This window comes from Drosophila willistoni, assembly GCF_018902025.1.
Source record: "Drosophila willistoni isolate 14030-0811.24 chromosome 2R unlocalized genomic scaffold, UCI_dwil_1.1 Seg167, whole genome shotgun sequence".
NCBI classification, from domain to species: domain Eukaryota; kingdom Metazoa; phylum Arthropoda; class Insecta; order Diptera; family Drosophilidae; genus Drosophila; species Drosophila willistoni.
In genome coordinates this window covers 15,919,246-15,931,715 of record NW_025814050.1, presented here as the reverse complement: position 1 = coordinate 15,931,715, position 12,470 = coordinate 15,919,246, and the positions used below count along the sequence as shown (strand labels likewise).

At 35.7% G+C, this 12,470-nt stretch overlaps 5 protein-coding genes across 5 annotated transcripts; 3 read left to right on the top strand and 2 right to left on the bottom strand.

Annotated features, from left to right (window-relative positions):
- Positions 1–1,832: 1,832 nt before the first annotated feature.
- Positions 1,833–4,894, top strand: LOC6642770 (protein phosphatase 1L). Its single transcript, XM_002065122.4, has 5 exons — positions 1,833–2,278; positions 2,335–2,929; positions 3,881–4,144; positions 4,211–4,263; positions 4,333–4,894. Exons 1-5 carry the CDS (start codon positions 1,902–1,904, stop codon positions 4,682–4,684), a joined length of 1,641 nt encoding a protein of 546 aa, XP_002065158.1. The 5' UTR covers positions 1,833–1,901; the 3' UTR covers positions 4,685–4,894.
- A 1,719-nt stretch (positions 4,895–6,613) lies between these two features.
- LOC6642769 (guanine nucleotide-binding protein subunit beta-like protein) lies at positions 6,614–8,313 on the bottom strand. Its single transcript, XM_002065121.3, has 3 exons — positions 8,117–8,313; positions 7,793–8,004; positions 6,614–7,379 (listed from the first exon to the last, which is right to left on the bottom strand). The coding sequence occupies exons 1-3, from the start codon at positions 8,223–8,225 to the stop codon at positions 6,744–6,746; spliced, it is 957 nt and encodes a 318-aa protein (XP_002065157.1). The 5' UTR covers positions 8,226–8,313; the 3' UTR covers positions 6,614–6,743.
- A 137-nt stretch (positions 8,314–8,450) lies between these two features.
- On the top strand, positions 8,451–9,568 carry LOC111518554. The gene is made up of 3 exons (XM_023175706.2): positions 8,451–8,743; positions 8,805–8,900; positions 8,964–9,568. Exons 1-3 carry the CDS (start codon positions 8,498–8,500, stop codon positions 9,510–9,512), a joined length of 891 nt encoding a protein of 296 aa, XP_023031474.2. The 5' UTR covers positions 8,451–8,497; the 3' UTR covers positions 9,513–9,568.
- Positions 9,569–9,690: 122 nt separating this feature from the next.
- LOC6642767 (splicing factor U2af 38 kDa subunit) lies at positions 9,691–11,081 on the top strand. The gene is made up of 2 exons (XM_023175767.2): positions 9,691–9,953; positions 10,023–11,081. Exons 1-2 carry the CDS (start codon positions 9,910–9,912, stop codon positions 10,840–10,842), a joined length of 864 nt encoding a protein of 287 aa, XP_023031535.1. The 5' UTR covers positions 9,691–9,909; the 3' UTR covers positions 10,843–11,081.
- A 94-nt stretch (positions 11,082–11,175) lies between these two features.
- On the bottom strand, positions 11,176–12,093 carry LOC6642248. Its single transcript, XM_002065118.4, has 2 exons — positions 11,851–12,093; positions 11,176–11,794 (listed from the first exon to the last, which is right to left on the bottom strand). The coding sequence occupies exons 1-2, from the start codon at positions 11,940–11,942 to the stop codon at positions 11,437–11,439; spliced, it is 450 nt and encodes a 149-aa protein (XP_002065154.1). The 5' UTR covers positions 11,943–12,093; the 3' UTR covers positions 11,176–11,436.
- Positions 12,094–12,470: the final 377 nt, after the last annotated feature.

Genomic DNA, 12,470 nt, shown 5'->3' with positions numbered 1-12,470 from the left:
GTATTTATTGCGACATGCAAAAAATACATATAAACATATGACAGATGTGCGATGTGCTCAAACACACACAAAGACGTACATAAATATACATATATTTATATACATATGTATATAGACCGCACACATACACGCAAGTGCGGATGTTGTTCTGATTTTATGCAAGAAAGAATAGAGCTAAAATAAGAATATCTGAAAATATATTAAATAAAATGCTAAAGAAAGGCGTAAAGCAGCAACAATAACAACACCAATAAAAAGGGACAACGCAAAATAATTAAATTGAACACAGAGGCCACCGCCAACGACGCCGCTGCCTCTGCCCGCAGCAAATGAAAGTGACGTGCAGCGTCAAGTGTTCCATATAATTGTTCTGGTTCTCTGAATCTGATTGCAATTTTAAAATATTTCGGAATTTGGGTTGAATGCACAATTCCATTTCGCGCTGTTCAAACATAAAAGTCAATTCAGAAATGTCCATAAAATACATATAATGTATTTTATATAGGCCTCCCCATCCATCATAAAAGAAAATCTCTTTGATTTAAAAATTCGAGCTATTTTCAGATATTGTAGTGACTAGATATATATCTGCATATATATATACATATATGTATGTTTATATCTGTGTACGTTTGTGCGAATTGAAATTTCTAATCAAAAAGTCACGTGCGTTATGGCTTTTGAATTGTTTTATTAACATCAAATTAGTTGTTAAAAAATACTTTCGTTTTTGTTTTTTTATACATATTTCTAAATATTTATTTTAGGTGTAGCAAAAAATCTATAAATAAAAACAATATTTTTAGAGTGTTGTCGATCAAAAATAGGGAAATAGACCAACAAGAAACTTTAAAATTGTTCATTTTTAGGGCTTCATTTTATAAAAAATTAGTTAGAACTTAAAAATAAAATTTCCGGTTAAAGACCTATTCCCTTATATTTCATTTTTCAATTCTTTTTGAATAAATAGGTTTACAAAAACATTTACTAAATAGTGTATAGTAAAAAAAACGCATCGAACCCTTAAAATTACAACTTTTTTTTAAAAAACGTTATTAATAAAAGTCAAACACAAAATACAGCAAAGCAATCCCATTAAATTCTCAAAAAATTTTCAAAATTTCTTTACATAAATGCAAAATATCAGCGAGTTGTTTTCAATAAAACTCAATTTGATGAAGCTTAATTAGGAAATGGGTATAATCATTAGAAATGATTTGAAACGCCTTAAAAACAATAACCGGCCTGAAAATCCAATTTTTGTTTGAAACCAGCATTGTTAAAATCAAATTTCCTTAAATTTCTTATTAATATTTATTGAATTTCTTCGTGTGAAATAAAAAAATTTCTTTTTGAATCAAAACAATCTTAAATCATTGATATTTAAATAAAAGTTTATAACAAAGACATTCCATTTTGATGATTTTGCAAAAGATAATCTTTGAGTTTTATCTGGCCAAATCTGGGCAATGATTGTCATGATTCATATAGGAAAAATAAACATCGTTTTGGATAAAGCTTGCCAAGCATTTTTGAGCAAAATTTGTTAGTAATCAACTTAAATTTCAAATTTCAAATTGATACCATAAACCTCGCAACAGCGTAATACAAGTATTTAAACAAACTCTTTAACCACAAAAAACTGTTCATTATCAAATTTCTTATAATAATTTTTGTTTCTTCGCGAACAGAAAATTTTTTGACCAATCCATAAGTTGACTCCACACTCTCATATATATAACATACATATCGCATGCAAATCGAATAAAAAAGAAATATAAAAATATATATTTTTATAAATATATATCGAAAATCCAAAATATACAAGTGAAAAGTACAGAAAAAAAGACACTTGTCGAGGCAAACTAAAAAAAAAGAAACAAAAAATTAAACCCTTATCCATGGATGATGAACTGGAAGACAAAGTTTTCTATCAAACATACGTTTCACATATGAAAATCCTATCAAAGTTTGCTGTGGGCTTCTCGTCCATTAATTCCCCACTGGCCTATATATGGAAATTATGTCGACTCTATGTATTGAGGCCAGAGGTTATATTTTGCGGCCTTATACTGTTCGTCTTGTTGATATATTTGCAAGCGGTCGATGTATGGAGCCGCAGCATATTGGGCCGAATTCAAGCCACTTTGGGTCACAAGAAGGCCACCAGAATGATGGAGATGTCAGCCAGTGCTGGTGATCATCAGAGCTGGGAGGAAGTCCATCAGCAGAGTTCAGCATTCGCGGTGCTAGGACGACGACCTCGTATGGAAGATAGGTAAGTAAATCGAAAGTAAATAAACAAAATTTATATTGTTTTGTGTTTTCTTTCAGATACATTATCGAGGAAAATATTAACAATTCGACGGGCATATCTTTTTTTGCTGTTTTCGATGGTCATGGCGGTGAATTTGCAGCCGATTTTGCCAAAGATATTTTGGTTAAGAATATATATAACAAAATTATTGAGTCATCAAAACTATTGAAATCTGGTGATACTGGTGCCGGTTTCAATAATTATGAAAAGAGTCCCTACTTGGCACGCAAACAGAGTCGCAAGGATAACAACAATAAAGAAAATACGGAGCCCCTCGTCTCACGTAGAGATAGTTTACGCAAAGCACATAGCACTACGGCCGATTGTAGTGCCCTGAAACCGAATGCTGCTAAGACAACAGAAGCATCTATAGCTGATATTTATACGGCCCAATTGAATACAGCAATGCGTGCCAGCGGTAGCAATAATGCTGCCAAGGATTCATTTTTCAATCAAAATAATAATATTAATGGACAAAATGGTGGAGATAATGCACCGCCAAATTTAGAAGCGAAATGTTACATTGAAAATGGACGTATCAATTTTGGCAAACTAATTACGGATGAGATTTTGTCAGCTGACTATAAACTAGTGGAACAGGCCAAAAGGGCGGTAAGTTATTAAAAGTTAAGGACCCCCCTTTGAAAGTAATCAAGATGTTCTATGTCCATGCATTGGGTTAGTTACTACGCCTAAAGATAACTTCCAACTACTCTTTTTGGGTCATTGTTTATGGAATGTTTTGGGCAAAAGGCTTTAAATATTAAACATTATTTCAAAGTATATCCCTTTACTCGACAAACTGACAAATTAGACACGATTTTAGAATTCTGTTTCTTATAGACATGTTTTTTTTTTTAAATGGACCAATTGGAACACAGTTAACAATGCAAAAACGAGTTTAAGTTTAGGGTGAGAAATCATAAAAAGCTTCTCATTGATCAATTCTGAAAATTTACTAATAATAATTGTATTACCTGAAATAGATTTGACTCTGATTTCAGCTATGCCAATCGATTTTTACAGCATTTAATTGTAATTTGAGAATTCGTTTTAGCATTACAATTATGACTTGGCCATTCCATCTTTAAAAACTTTTCAGCAATCCTTTTTGATACTAGAACTTGGCGGTTATGTTATACAGACCACCTTTTTGCAGTGCCTCTGATATGATTTTCTCAGTAAAATAGATCTCGAGTTACTTTAAATACAGTAATCTTCCATCTACTCCAACATCTTGCTAACTTTCACTGAGTAGACCCTTAACTAATTCTGGAAAAAGTAGCTGAAATAAAAGACGAACGGCACACAGTTTACTTTGCCAATCATTTGGGTGTCCATTACAGTCTTGGGTATTAAATGTATCTTTTACTAATAATTTCTTGGTTATTTATGTGCCATCTGATTTGTGTTAAGTGCTTTTTTAAGGTCTATTCTATTTGGTCTGCTTGCCTTTTATAAACAGTCGATCAAGTTCTTAAAGTTTACCTCACAATGGCCACAAGGCGCTAAGCAAAAAATATAGTGTTCAACATTAATAATTAAATTTTTATTATCTTTTAGACAAATATAGCCGGGACAACCGCTCTCATAGCCATTGTACAAGGCTCTAAGCTAATTGTGGCCAATGTGGGTGATTCTCGTGGCGTAATGTATGATTCACGTGGCATAGCAATACCATTGTCTTTTGATCATAAGCCGCAACAGGTGCGTGAACGTAAACGAATTCATGATGCAGGCGGCTTTATAGCCTTTCGTGGAGTTTGGCGTGTGGCTGGTGTATTGGCCACATCACGTGCCTTGGGTGATTATCCGTTAAAAGATAAGGTAAGTCCTAAAAAGAAACAACCAAAAAGTTAAAGTAAATGTGTTTTTTAATTTGAAATTTTACAGAATCTAGTCATAGCCACACCGGATATATTGACATTTGAGCTAAATGATCACAAGTGAGTTCAATAGCAGGCGAATCCGCTCTTAAAAACATAACTAAATAGATTTGTTTTTGTTTTTTGTAGACCCCATTTTCTTATACTTGCCTCCGATGGGCTTTGGGATACATTTAGCAATGAGGAAGCCTGCACATTTGTACAGGAACATCTAAAAGAATCCGATTATGGAGCCAAATCATTGGCCATGGAATCGTATAAGCGTGGATCTGTGGACAATATAACCGTATTGGTTATAATATTTAAAGACGATGTCTATAAAATTGGCAATAGCAACACCAACAGCAAAAAGAATGAAGCACCAACTCTTGCCAAATCCTCATCATTAGCAAATGCTCCGGCAGCTGCTGCTGCTGCGGACGCCGCCGGTTCGTCCTCTTCTTCTGCCGTGAAACGCTCCAATTCGATCAAAACCAAATAAGCAGCTACTTACAATCCTAGAGTGCCTCTTTACTACTATCCTTTAAACTGAGCAAAAAAAAAAACACAAAAAACTCGAAAAAGAATATCAGAACAAAAAGTGCCCGTAAATCATTTCTAGTTAAGTGTTTTTTTGTTCTTTTTTTAAATTAATTGTTATTTATTTTTCAATCTTCATTCACTCGAAAAAAAAGCACACACATCACACGAATTTTGAGATTCTTTTCGTTTAAGGATCTTCATCTACATTTGTTGTTGTATTTTTTACATCTGTTTAGTTACTCATTCCATCATTATTTTGTTGAAGCACTTTACCATTTATTAATCTCATTCTCCATCAATCCAAGAACCACAAAAAAAAAAAAAACAAATACCATATTTATTTAATTTATTTGTTGTATTTTGCAAGAACAAATCTATTTTCTAAATTATGAAAAGTGTTTATAAAAATAAATATTTAATAAATTTACAAAAATTCTATTAATTGAACTGTTAATTATTTCATTTGATTAAAAGCAAAAAAAAATGGTATATTTTATCATAAATATTTGGTTTTTTGTAAAAGTATCCCATGTCGTAGTTCAGTTTTTAAACTTTTAACGTTTTTAACATCAATGTTTTAAGGCGTTGGTAAAGTAGTTGATATTTTTAAGAAAGTTTTTCTGAAAACTATCCGTGACCAAGATTTCTCGGCAATGGCTGAACCGATTATTATAAAATTTCAAGACATTCTAAATTATAAGCTCTAAAACTTGGGGTAAAAAGATTTGTTTTTCCTTTGGAAATAATTGAGGGCCAAAAATAAGACCAATTTAAAGATTGTTTTTTCTTTTAAAGGTCACAGCAAAACATTTTTTAGGAGTTCCAGTTTTAAAGTGTTGTAATAAGTTTATGAAAACTTTTCGAAATTACCTAGAAATTTGTAGAAATGCTTTAAGCAATGTAAATTTTAAGGTTTAAATTTAAATTTACACGCAAGTAATCTAACAAATGAAAAAACTCTGTTTCATCCCGGATAATAGAGGTGTCCGGGGCTCCAATTGTGATTAAATTCAAAACATGTACTTTTTTCTAAAGTCTAAAAATAAAAAAAGATTTTTCCCAACTACTTTTAGCGTTGAAGATATGGTATGGCATTACAACTGTGAATTCTTTAGCGAAGTCTGCAGATGATAGAACTTGGTGGTTCTTAAAATAGCTATACAGACAACCTGCTCACCATTTGTGGTTTACATTTAAAATCTTCTGAATGTGTAATATTTATTGATCTTGAGCTGGCCAAAACCCAGTTTTGATTAACTTTAAAAAAGGTCGAAATAATGAAAGACGGAAATAATGAATATTATTAAATTTTTTCGGTTACCATAAAACTCAATATTTATTTACAGCTTCTGAAAATATTCCACTATCTTACAAAGAGAGCGCTAGCTAACCCCAAGTTAGTAGTTAATTATAAATAACATGTCAAAATAAACATTTAAAATAGATCTTATTAGTCTGGCAACAGAATTATATCCAAGTCAGAAAATTTCGTACCACTAACCTAAAATATAATATATGATGTAAACTTCGCGAAATCGGGAGTATCTTTAAACCTGGCCTAAATTTAATAGGTCATTATAGGATAACAAAGACATTCAGTTCTAAACGATAAGCAGAACCAAATAATTGTAAAATGAATGTACATTTCAATTGAATAACAAAATCCAACCACAATCTCAAAAACGTTTAGAAACCTTACGATTTAAAAGTATTGAAGGATTTTCCTGCATAAATTCAAGTATTCTTTCGCAATACAAAGCATCTTAAATATTGACGGAACAACTTCGTAGGCACGGATTCAAAATTTCAATGTCAATATAAGATTTTATAAGGATTGTTTTTTCGTGGTTTTTGATTGATACTAACAATATTAAAAGACAAAAGTATATATTTTTTGTGAGGACGACTCTCGCTTATAATTTATTTTCTCCCATTTTGTTTCAACTTAAAACAAATCAATTTCGCGCCATCCAAAAAAGGTAAATCCTTGTAGAAATATAATTATGGTAGTCAATGCTTTAGTGAGCTGATACAGACACTTGCCACACACGGATGGTGTTGTCAGAGTAGCCGGCGAACAGGGTCTGGCCATCGGTGGACCAGGCAAGGGACAAGCACTGTGGCTGATCGGCCTTCGAGGTGGGTGAAACAACCTCGGGGCGCAATTCCTCAACGGTCTTCTTGCAGGCCAAGTCCCAGATCTTGATGGATGGACCATAGGCAACGCACAGCCAGTAACGGTTGGGCGAGAAGCACAGGGCATTGATGATGTCGTTGTGCTCCAGAGTGTACAAGTTCTTGCCGTCATTCAGATCCCACAGCAGAGCCTTGGAGTCCTTGCCACCGGATGTGCACAGGGAACCGTCAGGGGAGACGGTGACAGTGTTCAAGTAGCCATTGTGGCCATGGTGGTTGTTCTTCAACTTGCAGTTGGCCAAGTTCCAGACCTTGACGGTGCGATCCCAGCCACAGGAAACAATGATGGGATTGGAGTGGTTTGGCGAGAAACGCACACAGGACACCCAATCGGTGTGTCCATCCTCTTGAATGGTGAACTTGCATTCAGCCAAAGTGTTCCACAACTTGATGGTCTTGTCCCGAGAACCGGAGACAATTTGACGGTTATCGGCCGAGAAGGCAACCGACAAAACATCCTACAAAAATTTAGAAAAGAAATGCGATTAGTACAAGAAATTGCAAAACGACCTCTATATATATAGAATTATGTGGTTAGCCAAGTCGACTAATATTTGTGTACATTTCGATTCTTGATTCTTATTCGTACATCTTAATTGTAAATAAGATTATTTTCTTGCCTACTTACGAGAACGTCTTTGGGGGCGGTAAATCGGTTCCAATTACAGATGTCAACCAGAAATTCTGCCTCGCATAGGCGCAATTTTGTTTTTGTTTGATGTATAAATGGTATTTGAGACCCAAATCTAAATACTAACTCCTAACCTTACTTTTGGTCCCATTTGAAATACCATTTATAATCATCATATATGTATACGATTAATGCAAACCTTAGTCCCTGGACTAAATATCACTTGAAAACTTATCCCACCTTGGTGTGTCCCTCGAAGCGGCGAGTGGTCTTGCCGGCAGCCAAATCCCACAAACGCAGAGTCTGATCCCAGGAGCCAGACAGAGCATAGTTGCCATCGGATGAGAGAACAACATCGCTGATGAAGTGAGAGTGTCCATAGAGACGCTTCTGGGGATAACCGTAGTTGGTGTCCTCATCGCGGGTCAATTTCCACACAATCAGGGTCTTGTCTGTCAAAAGTTAGTAAAATATGTGATATTAATCATTTTTCTCTTATGATGTTTTAGTTTAAAGCGGATTAGAAAAGTAGTTTTTTTTTTCTTTTGCCAGTTCACAACTTACCACGAGATGCCGAGATAATGGTATCGGGATCCTTGGGATTGGTAGCGATTTGGGTGACCCAGCCATTGTGGCCAATTAGGGTTCCACGTAATTGCAATGTCTCAGACATGGTTAATAAATTATAAATTTATTATTTATATGCAACGGAGCACAAAGGGAACACGTCCGAATGCGCTGCTGGCTGGCAGAAAAAGAAGGCTGTTTCCGGCCAGGGTTGCTGGAAACAACATCGATAATCGATTCTTTTTCACCTAAACCGGTATAACCCAATAAACATTTTTACGGCATGATTTGTTATTTAGTATTTTACTATCAGAATGCTCGCCTAAATATTATTTTTTGGCGGTAAAGCGAGCAAGTGTAAAAGCGAAAGCCGACGCGATGGATAAGTACACCGTGATTCATGAAGGTTTTATTGCAAAACTTTCATTTTTTCCAGGATTTAACAACATACGCCATGATGCATTGCCTAAATATATGAATAATCTGAACGACAGACTTAAGTTAATAAGTGATGGTGTATTTTTCAATCCCATATTCCTTGCTGAGCCCCAAATGAAGAGGGACTCCATATACACTCTCAATATTAGCGAGATTTTACAACACACAGAGCCTTACGTACATAAAGTAAGTGCATATTTATTTTTATATTTGTTTGGATATTAATTGTTAATTTTTGTGGTTTCAGATATTCGTGATATACCGCACATGCCTGGACAATGGCAGTCGGGTACTTGTCTACGCCCGCAGTTCCTTCCCAAAAGAGAAAGACACCGATGAGACTGTGAGTATTGTAGTGGGTGTTGAACTTGATAATATTAATTAATTTTCTTATACTTATTTGCAGGTAACAAGTGCAGAGGATATGTCGACTGGCATCACCCAGGTGCTAGAGCAGTTAACCCCACATTTAAGAAAAAATGTAGTGGCTATTGTATCCGATAGTTGCATCAGGAAGTTGGCGGCTATTGGCAAAATGTGCAAAGTATTGTCTTTCAAACCACCACCCCTCGTGTATGACAAGAGTGATCTCTATACCACATTCGCAAAGGAGTACGATATCTTCTGTTGTGGTATGGTGGATCACATCATGAGTACCACTTTCAAAAAGGACGCCAACATTGGTCAGCAAATGTCTGAAATACGGGCAGCTTGCGCCTCTGTCAACATGAAAACCTTGCCTATTTATTGGGCTTTTGTCGAGGCGATTAAACTTACCGTAGAAAATATACTTCAGATCAAGGACGAGGCTGAATTGTTCTATCTAAATAATCGATGGATGGACCTTATTGCAAATTCAATTGCTGGCATTATGCCCGTTTTAACACTAGAAGATTGTGCTAAGGGGGGTGGTCTCGTTAGTTATATTGTATATGATTCAATTCAAAAATCGTAACATAAATGTATAATTCAATTGCTTTCAATAAAAAATAGTACTTGAATTTAAATGAACTTGTAACGCTTTTCGACCACTGCAATGCAAGGGTACCCCAAGTGCTATCGATATCTCCCTTTTGTTCTCTTGTATATATCGACTAATCGAATAGTTTTCGACAACCCTAAAAATACAACCAGACGCTGCTTTTTTTTGCGTGCGGCAGCTGAAAGAAAATTAAATTGCAAAATTATAAAACAAAAATTGGCAAAAAGCGCAGTTAGACACACTTACTGGCATAGCACATAGTTTGGACGACTTCGTCTAATAATTGCTACTGCCAAAAACGGAGACACGGATACGGCGCTACACGTTTTTGTACACAGATAAATTTTCATGCTAAGACCGCACCGCCGCAATGGCCGAGTATTTAGCATCCATTTTTGGCACAGAAAAGGACAAGTAAGTATCAGGCGCGCAATTGCAAATTGGAATATGCTTAAAACTAATCTTGTGTGTTTGTTTGTACAGAGTAAACTGCTCATTTTACTTTAAAATCGGCGCCTGCCGTCATGGAGATCGCTGCAGTCGTATCCACAACAAGCCGACATTTTCGCAAACAGTTTTACTGCAGAATTTGTATGTAAATCCGCAAAATTCAGCTAAATCAGCGGACGGATCACATCTGGTGGCCAATGTGTCCGATGAGGAGATGCAAGAGCATTATGACAATTTCTTTGAGGATGTTTTTGTGGAATGTGAGGACAAGTACGGAGAAATTGAAGAGATGAACGTATGCGATAATTTGGGTGACCATCTGGTCGGAAATGTATACATCAAATTCCGTAATGAAGCAGATGCAGAGAAGGCGGCAAATGATTTGAATAATCGCTGGTTTGGCGGACGACCAGTATACTCTGAACTATCACCGGTTACTGATTTTCGTGAGGCATGCTGCCGGCAATATGAGATGGGTGAATGCACACGTTCCGGATTCTGCAATTTCATGCATTTGAAACCAATATCCCGGGAATTGCGAAGATATTTGTATTCACGTCGACGTCGTGCCCGATCTCGTTCCCGTTCGGCGCCCAGGCGACGTAGCCGCAGTAGGACACGTTCACCACGCCGGCGTCGAGATGACGACTATGATCGAGGTGGTAATAATGATCGTGGCGGTAATAATGATCGTGGTGGTAATAATGATCGAGGTGGCAATAATGATCGAGGTGGTAATAATGATCGAGGTGGTAATAATGATCGTGACCGGCGTAAAGTTGGTGGTGGCAACAGTGGTGGTGGTGGAGGAGGCGCCGGCGGGGGTGGCGGCGGAGGAGGTGGACGATATTGAACTATTTGACAATTCATATGAATGAAAGGACACTAACAACAACAACAACCAATGTCGTCAGGATATCGTGAATTTTCTTAAAACTGTCTCATTTTACTTTCTTCATTCTCTTGAGTTTTTGTTTTATTTTCGGGGTGTTCCACCACCAATGTACAAAACACCCAAGCTAATTAGAATTGTAATTACTTATACACACATTCGTAATAATAAAAATTGAGTAATATTATATACAACAAAAACCAAAAACAGAGAACTTTGGATAAACAATCGAAAGTATCTTTTAATTCTGACATAATCTATATTTCCTAACATATCCAAGGATTCATTGTCCACTTTTTGTGCTTTAAGACATTATGATTTTGGCTTTATTATGGTTCATATAGAACTTATTTACATAGAATTTAATTCAGTCAACTGCACCAAAGAGACATTAGAAGTATCTATACAGAACTACATTGAGGAGTTAAGCTAGAATGAAGACAACAACTCTCTTTCCTTTTGGTATTGATCTAAGGAAACTCTCCTCAATGCAAATACTTCTGTAGAAATTTTCTAATCTTGGGATCTTAGAACTAATTAATAAACTAATGGCTTCTAAACCGAATTTTGTCTTTTAGGTGGAGCTTCGCCTTGGGTTTGGTTTGCATTCGGATCCCATGTTGCTGTAGCTGGTGGTACCTGATGTGTCGATTGTTCTTCTGACATTTGCACCTGAATACCCGTGCTTTCCATTACGGGACGTAGATTTGTGCCTGATGTGGTTTGTTCTTCAGTGCCGACTGTTTGCTGTGCTGTAGTTGTTGTTGTTTTTGGGGCTGTTCCAGCTGAGGATACTTCCCTTGCCTTCAATTGTTTTGTTATGTCAATTTGCTGCTGCAAGGTATAAGTATTCTCATGTTTTCGCCTCTGTTGCTGCTCAACGTCACGAATTACACCCTCGTGTAATTTAAGTCTAAGCAATTTTATGATTTAGTTCATGAAAATAATTCGAAATTCAAAATAACTTACCGGTCTGCAGATTGTTTATAATGAACATAACCTATAATGGCACTGGATACGGCCACCGCCACGCTCAGGGCAATCTTTGATGGTACCGACATGGTGGCTTCTCTACTCCAGCTTCTCCACACTCGAGTTACTCGAAAATTTTGTGTTTGTTGAATTAATTTATTGATATACTTGACATGACTAGAGGAACTATTTCAATTTCAAAAGAAAAGCACAGATGTTATAACATAAATTTTGTTGCCTGCTGCGTTGGTCACACTAAACAGACCCTATTTAAAGGGCGCCAGTGCCGGACTATTCATATAGCGGGAGCAGCAAATGCTCCACCTAAAGAAGTTTTATCAATATAAACATTGTACCCTTTGCTAAGCTGAAAAACTTGAAATCTTGCAAATTTTATAAATTTTTTAATCCATTTTCTAACTTTCTTATTGGATAAAGATCCAATTGTCATTAAAACCTCGAGAATTAATAATTTGATGATTTTTTGACAACATTTATTTCTTAAGAAGCGGTTTGAAAATCATTTTTTAAAATTTACTTTTGAAGCCATATTGGAATAAGATAAAGTGCGATAAAATACATATGGAAAACAATTTTTCTTTGCACTTATAACTTTT